General features: G+C 38.5%; 1 protein-coding gene across 2 annotated transcripts in view; it reads left to right on the forward strand.

Moving 5' to 3' along the window:
- LOC113422690 (cullin-9-like) overlaps window positions 1–8,212 on the forward strand; it is a 51,188-nt gene extending 42,976 nt beyond the window's left edge. For both annotated transcript variants that reach the window (XM_026683814.2, XM_087962587.1), the window contains exons 37-41: window positions 220–330; window positions 3,216–3,333; window positions 4,988–5,121; window positions 5,293–5,384; window positions 6,708–8,212. In XM_026683814.2, coding sequence (XP_026539599.2) covers window positions 220–330; window positions 3,216–3,333; window positions 4,988–5,121; window positions 5,293–5,384; window positions 6,708–6,915 — 663 coding nt within the window. In that variant the 3' untranslated portion in view covers window positions 6,916–8,212. The remainder of the gene's footprint in view (window positions 1–219; window positions 331–3,215; window positions 3,334–4,987; window positions 5,122–5,292; window positions 5,385–6,707) is intronic.
- Window positions 8,213–11,042: the final 2,830 nt, after the last annotated feature.

Raw genomic sequence — 11,042 nt, forward strand, 5'->3', positions numbered from 1 at the left:
GAGAAAATGTCTTTCCCTCTTACTTTCTGCCTTTTAGCAGGAAAGTAGAGCTCATGCCCTTTTTCATTTTGTTGTAAATACTCTGCAAGTAATCCTCCTCAATGTTGTTCTTTTGAATGTAACTCTAGAAGTTTTATATACATAAAGGGACATTTTTTTAGTAATGTAGTAAATAAGAGTAGACATCAGGAAAACTGATGCAGTTCTCATCCATTTCAGGAATTTGCTATGAACTTACGAAGTAGAGTTTCCACCGTCAGTGATATGCCACAGATTCGGACCTTGACTTTTGTTATTGATGCCTGCAAAGTGCTGGAACAGGCACGAAAAGTAAGTCCCACCTTTCAATGTATGCTCCGTTTTTCTGCATCATTGCTCCTTTCTTTTCAATTCTGCTTTATTTATTTTATACTTTTTATAGCCCCACAAAGGATGTAGAAAGTGTAACAGAGGAGGTCCACATCATGTGCGTAGAACTATACTGGATGGTCAGCATGTAAATGAAAGAGTGGAAATAAAAGTATTTGAAAAAAAATGGGATGGGAGAACTATGTAAAATTAAGAGGCTAAAATGTTATTGCAACATGATATTTTAATTCAGTAGAATGCAGAATTATAAGGTATTTGTGGACACTTTCATTCTGTTCAAAGTCTAAATAGTATTTGTCAAATATACATTCAAAGCGTAGTAATCATGAAAGTGTCCTGATTTATTCTGAAACAATTCAGCCATTACTTTAAATTTGTGATACAATTTTCTCCCTAATTTTTTCAAGATTATTTCTCCACAAACTTCTAAATCATTCCTTCCTTCCTTCCTTCCTTCCTTCCTTCCTTCCTTCCTTCCTTCCTTCCTTCCTTCCTTCCTTCCTTCCTTCCTTCCTACCTACCTACCTACCTACCTAGTTTAGTTTAGTTTAGTTTATTGTCATTGCACCTTGTACAACGAAATCAAACACCACCTTCAGTGCACATCATGACCATGAAAATAAACACAAACACACATCCTTCACACTCTACACATTGAACCGAAAACCCCCAACACCGCACCAACACTGCACTATACAGTAGAATTCAATAGAGTTACTGCCCTGGGATAGAAGCTGTTTTTCAGCCTATTTGTCCTTGTTTTTATTATCCTGTACCGTCTGCCAGATAGTAATAGTTCAAAAAAAGGGTGCCCAGGATGAGATGGATCTTTGAGAATGTTTTGAACTTTCTTAAGGCAGTGGGAGCTATAAAGCTCTTCCAGAGAGGGGAGAGGGCAACCAATGATCTTCTGGGCAATGACGTTAACCCTCTGGAGTGCTGTCCTATCTGCCACTGTGCAATTGGCAAACCACACACAGGTGCAGTAAGTTAGGATACTCTCTATGGTGCAGTGATAGAAGGTCACCAGCAGTTTTTCATTCAGTTGTTGTTTTCGGAGAAGCCTCAGGTAGTATAATCTCTGCTGGGCCCTTTTGACCAGTGCTGCAATGTGAGCGCCCCAGGTCAGGTCCTCTTTTATGATAACACCCAGAAACTTAAAACTGGCCACTTGCTTCACTCAGTCTCCATTGGTAAGCAAGGGCTGGATGTCTGATCTGTTCCTTCTATAGTCCACTATAAGCTCCTTGGTCTTACATTGGTGTTGAAGGACCAAGTTATTGTCACTACACCACGAAAGCAACCGGTCCACCTCATCTCGGTAGGCAGACTCATTTTGTTCATTTCAGTGAAATTAAAAAAAAAAAAGCTATGATACCACATCTTCTACACAAGACACAAGTGTTTTCTCTGTAGATTTACATAAGGGTTCTACTATTTTAGTTGCTGTGTTTTCAGTTCTCTGCCTAATAATTCCAACCTTGGGATTTGCCTGGGTTGAAATTTTCATTGAGCTGTCCACAAACATTCTATGGTCTGTTTTGGAATCAATCACTGCTTGCTTAGTTTCCATTAAAATATTAAAATGTAGTACTCCTAATCCTAGCCAGGGACCTCATTTTGAAGATCTTCCCTTGTGAAGATTTTCCATTTATTCCTACTCTATTTTCTATTCCGTTACCGTTACAACATCTGTCCTCTTAGGATGTAGATTTTAAGGTTGCTCAGGAACCTTTGGTAAGGGTCTGTATCAAAACTTGAAAAATCCATTGGGGACCCTCTTTCCAACGTGCTAATTGACATTCCAAAAGAAATTTTGGTATTTAGTGAGCAAATTTCTGCACTGGTGTTCAGTGTCATATTCAACATTGTTCTTATGTTACAGAAAATGCATTTCTTTGGAAGTTCCAAAGGTGTTTTTTCAAGAGGCAACTGGACTTCCTTGTTTTTGTTTGAAGACATTCCGCTTCTTATCCAAGAAGCTTCTTCACTCTAACTGGATGGTAGAGAATGGAAGGATCCAGTCAGAGTTGAAGAAGCTTCTTGGATGAGAAGCGAAACATCTTCAAAGAAAAACAAGAAAGTCCAATTGCTTCTTGAAAAAGTACCTTTGGGACAACCAAGACATGGATGACTGAAAATCTCCATAGACATTTCTTTGAAAGATACCTTAGAACAGTGGTCCCCAACCTTTTTTATGCCGCGGCCCGGTACCGGCATCAGCTGGGTGCCGCCATCTTGTTTTGATGAAAAAGTGCTTCCGGTGAGCTTTCTACCCGGAAAAGCTCACCGGAAGCACTTTTTCATCAAAACAAGATGGCGGCGCCCAGCAAACCAGCGGCCCGGTAGGATTTGTTCCACGGACCGGTGGTTGGGGACCCCTCCCTTAGAAGAATCTATAGTGGCTTTCAGAAAAGAAAGAAAAACCTCTCCAGAATGCTTTTTCATTCTTCGTTGTTGTTGTTTTTTTTGGGGGGGGGGGATTCTTGTTACAAAGCCTTTGTCATTCTATGGGTGATCCATAACTATGCTTATAAAAGAAATAATGCAAAAATATGGAAATTTACCCTAGCATTATTTTTCTCCAACTCCAAGCACCTATGCTTTAAATTTGAGCTATGAAATATTCTTTTTCTCTCCTGCTCTAAGTAGGAAGATGGTACTATGGTTCTTCCAATTACTTCATTCTAATCCTTTTCTAGGAGAACATCAGAGGAGAGGAGCAGAGTTGTGGGAATGAGGGGTCATTACCTTTTCTCTCTGCTTCTAGTGAAACTATTCCCCCACTGAAGAGGTCTAACTGGAATCTGTGATTTATATGCATTGTGATACATGATGTGTTTCAGGTCCTGGCGTATTCCTGCATCTACAGCTACTATAACCAGGACACAGAAAAAATGGATATCATGGAACAACAATCTGAGAATCTGGAGCTGCATACTAATGCTTTGCAGATCCTTTTGGGTGAGCCATTATTGCCATGCAAACAACTGTCATTTCTTTGAGACAAGTTCAAAGAATACTGGCAATTATTCGTAGCAATATTGGAGAGCATCAGTTGTCATAGTAGTATTTCCTTTTTGCTGCCTGTGCAGCTCACCCAAGTTCCTCAGTATGCTGAGACAGTAACTATAATTAATCATTTTGCATAGTTCTTTTAAACTGATTAAAAATTCATTTCAAGTAGAATGAAAACATTTTTCACCTTATAACAGTTTTGTTGATGCAACTATAAACTTTAGATTGTTAGTATTTAAGCTAGAGCTCTTCCTTTTTAAAAAAAATAATAAAATATTTTTAAAAGTATATCATCACTAACAAAAGGGATAGAGTTAATATAGTTAAGGAAAAATGATATGATTAATGAGCAAAATAAACTAAATTTGACAAAATAAAAGCTAATAGGAATAATAAGTAACTGAGTAAAAAAAAATTTCAGTCATTAAGCTTATTAACTCTGGACTACATAGCAACATATTCTATCTCTTTTTTAGAACACAGACTTTCAGAATTAGTTAAACTCACCCTGGATTCATTCCTTGAAATCAAAAATAAGTTTCTTTTCAGTTGCATAAAATTATCCTCTGCTGTATTTCTAGGCTTGGAGACTTAAAGGTCTTAGCTTTTTTACAAAAATGTATTGCTGTTTTCTAAAACACATAAATAGAAAAACAATATTGAAAAACAAGAAAGGGTAATATATAAAATTAATTATAAAATAATAATACCAAGACAAAAAGAAATATTCAAACAAAAAGAAGCAACAACCCGCCCCTCCTGGGGGGGCTGCCCCCCACTGGGCCGAGCGGCGGGCCCGCAAAATGGGGGACACGCCGCTGCTCCCCTTGGCCTCGGCATGAGGTCCGGGCACAGCCGCCTGTCGCCCCAGGACGGCCCTTCGCCGGCCTCCCCACCACGGCCCTCCGGGTGGGGAGCTTCTCGTGTGGTGGTTGAGACAGCGCTGGCGAAGGGTAGCTTGGCCTGGGCGCTTGGAATGCAGGAATGGGCTGCGCACCGGGACTTTTGCAAACTTGCAGAGCCCGAGGCTGGAGCCTTTGAGTTAAACCAAAACGCAGCGGGCGGCTCTCCCAGGTACCTCAAAATCTTTTTTTTTCCTGTTGTTACGGGGACAGGGGAAAAGCGGGAGCGACTCAGGAGCTGTTGTTGGAGACAGCGCTGGTGCACGGAGGGGGGAGAAATTAATTCACCCCGAAAAGACGTCCCAGCCGTTTTTTGGGCTCAAAAAAAATAAGGCCTGGCCTTATTTTGTGAGAAACACGGTAATAATAACAATATATAAAATTGTGCACAGGAATTTATCTTTTCTTGAAATATATGAAACTGTTAAATGGAAAATATACTCTTTTTAATTACTAGAAAAAAATAGCTATTTCAAAAAGGATTCCAAGGTTCCTAAAGTTTCTACATCCTCAACCCTGTTAGTAGTATAACCAGTTGTTTAGCTTCATTCTCTGTCTTTTGGAATTGTCTGCAAGATCATAAATCTGTTGGATCTCTTACTTATTGCAGAATATGATAACCAGTTCATATCAGAGTAGCTTAAATTTCTCACTCACAGTGTGCTACAGTTTGGAAATGGATCTGCCTTTTCTTTCAGAGGAAATGCTGTTACACTGCCAAGATCTTGCCTCTTCCATTCGGTTGCTCAAAGCGAAGCATTTTAATATCGGTTTAGAGTTGGTTCGAAGGATCCAAGAACGGCTCCTGTCAATTCTGCATCATGCTACTCAGGTAATACCTGCCTAGACAAGATATATATAGTAGCAGAGGTATTTTTGCCAATTCAGTATTACATCAAAAAGAAATGTGCTATTTAGATTCTTAATGGTTCCATTTTCTTTAAGAGAGCAATCTCTGTTGCCAGCATCTTGCTATATCCTTTCAATCTTTATTTTATTGCAGGATTTCAGAGTGGGATTCCAAACTCGACAAAGTTCCGAACAGGGAGGGATTAAATTATCCAATGTACTTAATGGCACTTCTACTTATAAACAGTAAGTTTTCTTATGGGGATATGTGAATAGTAAGCCAGGTTTCAGATTTCTAGTGAGAAGCAGTCTGGCTAAGAGGAGCCTAATTCAAGCATGCCAGCAACTATTTAGATAGAAGGTATTTCTCAGCGGTCCTCATAGAAATCTATTTATGACCATAGTGGAGTCTACCAATTACAGTCTTGTGATAGTCCTAAAGTGGGCCAGCTACATGACTGATCTGATTTTATGTCCTTTATTGTGATGATAAGCAAAATGCCGCAGTTGTAAAGCAAACCCATTGTTTGCTATAGGCTGACTTTACTGAAAACCTGAGGTAAATATCAGTTTTCAACAAAACTGTCTCAAAACATGTCCATGTGACCGTTGGATGCTGCAAATGGCTGCAAATGCGAGCCAGGTGCCGAGGGCCGATGTCCGATCACTTGACCAGAGAAATCACTTGACTGTCAGAAATGCAGAATTGGGTTGAAAGTACTTCGAGGGAGATCTGTTTAACTTCAAACGGTCACTATGCAACCAGTTAGAAGTTGAGGATTACCTATACCAAAGTACTTTCTGTCAACCAGGAGATGATTTCCTTCTTCTACATATAGAATAACTTTGTGTTTTCCATAACAAGTCAGGTAGATTTGAATGCCAGGTATTTAAATCAGTGATCTGATGTTTATAGATTTGGAACAAACAAGATGCTTTTGGAAGTGACAAAAGAAACCATATTTTTGCTGCTTCTTGAGTAATGTAAAGTATTTCTCCAGTTCTTGGTAGTGTCAATGTAACAGTAACCTCTTGCATCTCTTAAAATAACATTGTTAAAAACAAATGTGGAGTTGAATTCTGTTACAGTTTAGAAAATCTGGTATATTAATTGTGAATGTTAACATTTCAAGCAGAGGCAGGCAGTCTGTTTATATTTATGAATTATATGACTTTTGAGTAGCTGAAGGCAGTGTCATCAAGTCATGTAAATGGAAAGTCCATGTCTTGCTTTTTGTTTGCCCAATTTTAGGAAATCTTCAAAAATTGCTTTATATTCAGTAAGCCTACCCATTCTGTAGTTCACTAGTCCCTTGCTAAACATCAGTGGAAATTAACACTAGTGAATTTTAACAGCAAAATCCAGGGAGGTTCTGGGGGGGACCACAAAAATATGATTTAGGGACCACCAATAGCTAATCAAGAAATTTCTATTGAGGAAAGTCCTTATTAGCTCACGTCAAGCATGTTATGGTATAAGTCATGCTTCACTCATAAGTATCATTTACTGGAATGTAGAATACTACTGTAATCCAAAAGTGAAATGACACAAAATTTGTTTCTAAACAGGCTGATTTTTTGTGAAGGATCTGATTCACCTGATACAGATGATGGGGGCAAAGAGGAAGATGAGGAAGATGAGTATGTTCCAGAGTGGCAAGAAGAATATGATGATGAAGATCTTGATGATGATGATGATATTTCCTATGATGATGAATCAGAAAATCTAGAGAGAGATTGCTTTTTTTTTGATGATGAAGATGAACCATTTGATTAGGGTTCACCTTTGGACTTCCCAAATTCTGAAGAGGAAGCTTCAGGCGACCTTGTCCCTGCTAATTCTGCTACTATCATTGTCACAAATGGCAGGGAGAGGATTTCAGTTAATTGGGAGTCAATTATATGATCGTTTACAATTAGGGCACCTTTTCTTTGAGATAGATCTTTGTGGCTGTTGGAAAATTCACAGTGCCTGATTACATACAAAGTTCATTAGCCAAATAAACAAATGAAAAAGCTGGGGAGCAGTGAGGCTGCAGGACTGCAAACTTTCTTAGGGAATAAGACTAGGCTCCAGTCTAGAAAAAAGACAATTGCCTCAACTCCAATGCAGGCTTCAATTTTAAGAGAGTGCTGTATATCATCAATTTATGTGAAAGTTTGCACATCATCCCTTCCCATATTCCCTGTACCTTATTGCCCATTAGCTAATACTTAACGCAGAGGTTTTATTTGATAGATATATTTGACTTTATTATTTTGCCCAGCATTGAGTTAAAGTTCTAGGATCTAATAGCAATACAGCCTTATTTATGAGTCCCAGTTCAGTTTTGTTCTCCAATAGTGATTCATACAGTAAATACATGGAAGCATGAATGTGTGCGCGTGTATGTACACAAATGTACATAAATATGCAAAGTCTCTAATGGGCTTCTTTCTGTCTGAACAATTTTCATTTCTATTCTAACACAGCTCCAAAACAATGAACGGAGATTTTTATTTCATTTCAATATAAATTATTCTATAAGATTCAATGCCAGGGACAATGATATTCTCTAATTAGTGAAAAGGCAACTTAGGACATTGATTGTGCGTGAATCACTTGAATTGCATCTTGTTAGGGCAAAAATTGTGTGTGCATGCGTGCAGTTGCACGCTTGCATATAATGCTTGCTTATGAATGTTGATAAACTGGTGTTTTTTAAAAAATTAAAACAACTCCCAAATTCAGTTAAAATGCCCTACTATGGCCCTATTGGATAAATCTGTAGGTTGCTTATGTTCTGAACTGAAATGGTTTTGTATTTTGTATGGAACTCTTTCATGAAGAGATTTTTTTTCTTTAATGTTGTTTTTTGCCATTTTGGAATGCATTCTGCAGGTGGGAATTCCACAGGATATAGAAATTCGGGGGTTCATATATACAATATAAACATATGTATACATACATATATGTATGTGTATGCAGGAGCTAAAATTGTTCTGAGTATTATGCTTTCTGTTTTCTTGAAAATGAAAAAGAACCCGGAAATTATACAACTTATGTTTATGAAATAAACTGTTTTTCTTCTGTTGCTCTTTTTATATGCTTTTCTTTTATTCTGCTTTGCTATTCTTTCTTAGTTCAAAAAATGTTAAATGGGACTGGGAAGGCTGTTGTTGGGAGAAACCCCATAATCTTGAGAGTATCTAGTTAAAAGAAACATTTGCCATGATGCCATTTTATCAGTTTCTCCAGCTTAGCTTATAGATTTCTAATACATCATGGTTTACAGAGAACAGGATAATTTGTGTGTGCAATGTCACAATAACCATCTTTTATGCTCTAGACTAGAGCAGGTGGGGTGTAATGGGATGTAGGAATGACCTGTGAGATAGGAGGAAGAGCCACATATTACACAACCTTCATGCAAAAGTCCATTGAAGCAGAGGAAACAAGGGAGGTGTTTTAGAAGCGACTTTTCCTAACTTTCTGGAGAGTAAAAGAAAAGGAAGGGTGAAATACTTACCAAGTTGCAAGAATCTGTCAATGCAACCTTACAATAAAGATAGAGCTTTATTTATTATTTATTCATTATCATGCTTCTTGTCTGAACTATCTCTGATTGTACCCAAAAGCAGTTTTTAAGAAAAAAAACAGCTTAAGTTTCCAAAGTGGAAACAGTTTTGCACTAGTGGATGTCTATCAGTTATGAAAACTTATGAATACATATTTTAGTAGTGGATATTGAATTTTACGTTTCTTTTAATTTGAAATAGTTGTCATGCAAAATATTTGTTCTCTGTTTTTATATTTGCCATAGCTTAAATTCACTGTGCCAGCAAATGTACTTATTACTATTGTTTACTCTATGTATATCGCTTGTCAGCTCCTAAGGAGAGAAGGCATTAGTGAGAGGTAAAACATGGATTTGAAATATATATATATATGTGTGTGTGTGTGTGTGTGTGTATTCAGCTTTGTTCGGGTATTTTCCCATGGCATTATAGTTGTGCTTTTAAAGTTGTAACGTTTCAGCAGAATCTCATCTGCCATCATCAGGCTTCTGTATTGTGTTCGTTTGTCTGTAGTACCTCTTATGTAGGGCAGTATTTTTGTCTGTAGTACCTCTTATGTAGGTACTACAGACAAAATCAGAAAGATACTACACAGGCATCACATCAAGACTGCCTTCAAAACAGACAGAAAAATAGCAGCCATCCTAAGAAACCCCAAAGATAAAATTGACCTGGAAAACCAAGGCATATATGAAGTCCCCTGTGCATCATGCCCTGTCATATACATTGGACAGACCAATAGAAGAATAAGTACCCGCCTAGATGAACACAAAAATGCAGTAAAAAAGCTGGAACGCACTTCCTCACTAGTACAACACATGAAAGCCACAGGTCATAGCATCGACTTCAATGGCACCAAAACCCTAGTCACTATAGAACAGTGATCCCCAACCTTTTTGACGCCGCGGCCCGGTACCGGCATCAGCTGGGCGCGCCAGTGCCGGCATCAGCTGGGCCGCCATCTTTTTGATGAAAAAGTGCTTCCGGTGAGCTTTCTACCCGGAAAAGCTCACCGGAAGCACTTTTTCATGAAAAAAAGATGGCGGCGGCCAGCAAGCCGCGGCCCAGTAGGAGTTGTTCCGCGGCCCGGTACCGGTCCGTGGACCAGTGGTTGGGGACCCCTGCTATAGAAAACCCCAGCTACAGAATTATCAGAGAAGCCATAGAGATTGAAAAAAGACCTGAAAGCATGAATAGAAGAGATGACTCCACCAGACTGTCAATTATCTGGAAGCCTGCACTCTCAAACAAAAAAATCTCCACACCACAAGCCAGCCAAACACCTGGGCACAAACAGACTCCCCCTGATACCTCCAGCTCAAACACACCCCAACCAGGCACGCAGATGAAACCTAGCTTCCTAATAAATGATAGCCGTCCATTTACTCGGAGCCAAGCCGCACTAAAAGCCTCCAATACAGGAAACACAATGTTGCCAGCCAATCAAGACAAAAAAAGCTACAAAACAGACAGAAGATATTAGAAACACCAATCAAGCAGAATACAGCAAACTCCAAGACCAATAAACACAGACCAAGACTCCCAACCAATCAGGATGAAGAAAAAACCATTCTGGCACAGCGTAGGCTAGCACCAAATTTAAAACAGAAACGGCTGTGAAAGTCTGACTTGCAGATGAACACAATACAGAAAGAAGCCTGATGATGGCAGATGAGATTCTGCCGAAACGTAGCTACAACTTTAAAAGCACAACTATAATGACATGGGAAAATACCCGAACAAAGCTGAATACCATACATATAAATATATATATATATATATATGGCTTTGGGCTTTGTTCGGGTATTTTCCCATGTCATTGTAGTTGTTCTTTTAAAGTTAACAACAGCAGAATCTCATCTGCCATCATCAGGCTTCTATACAAAGCCTGATGATGGCAGATGAGATTCTGCTGAAACGTTGCTACAACTTTCCCTCTTTCAAAAATGGATATATAGGATATTTGGAACACAAACATTTGTTTTGAATTAACAGATCAGATAATACATTTCAAACAACCAACACAGAATCATTGGCTAGATTTACACATTCTGAGCTATTGTTAAATGATGGTTCACTAAGACACACTTAAGGTTTTACACACCTTACAAAAGCATAAACCGTATTTGCTCTAACCTAAATAAACTACATTAAGTTTGCTACAAGATATAAACTCAGCCCCTTAATTGCTTGGTTGAATACTATTGTTCTGATGAAACCAGAAATACAGCCTTTCCTAGAAAAATGTCCATAAAATATAATTAGTTAAAATGGTTTAAGAATGCTCTAATTTGACAGTTCATAAAGAAGGTAACCCATACCTGCTAAGAAAAGATCTTAAATACC

Source organism: Notechis scutatus, chromosome 1, assembly GCF_049901735.1.
Source record: "Notechis scutatus isolate UNSWTSFEM ecotype Mainland chromosome 1, rNotScu1.2, whole genome shotgun sequence".
Classification (NCBI taxonomy): Eukaryota; Metazoa; Chordata; class Lepidosauria; order Squamata; family Elapidae; genus Notechis; species Notechis scutatus.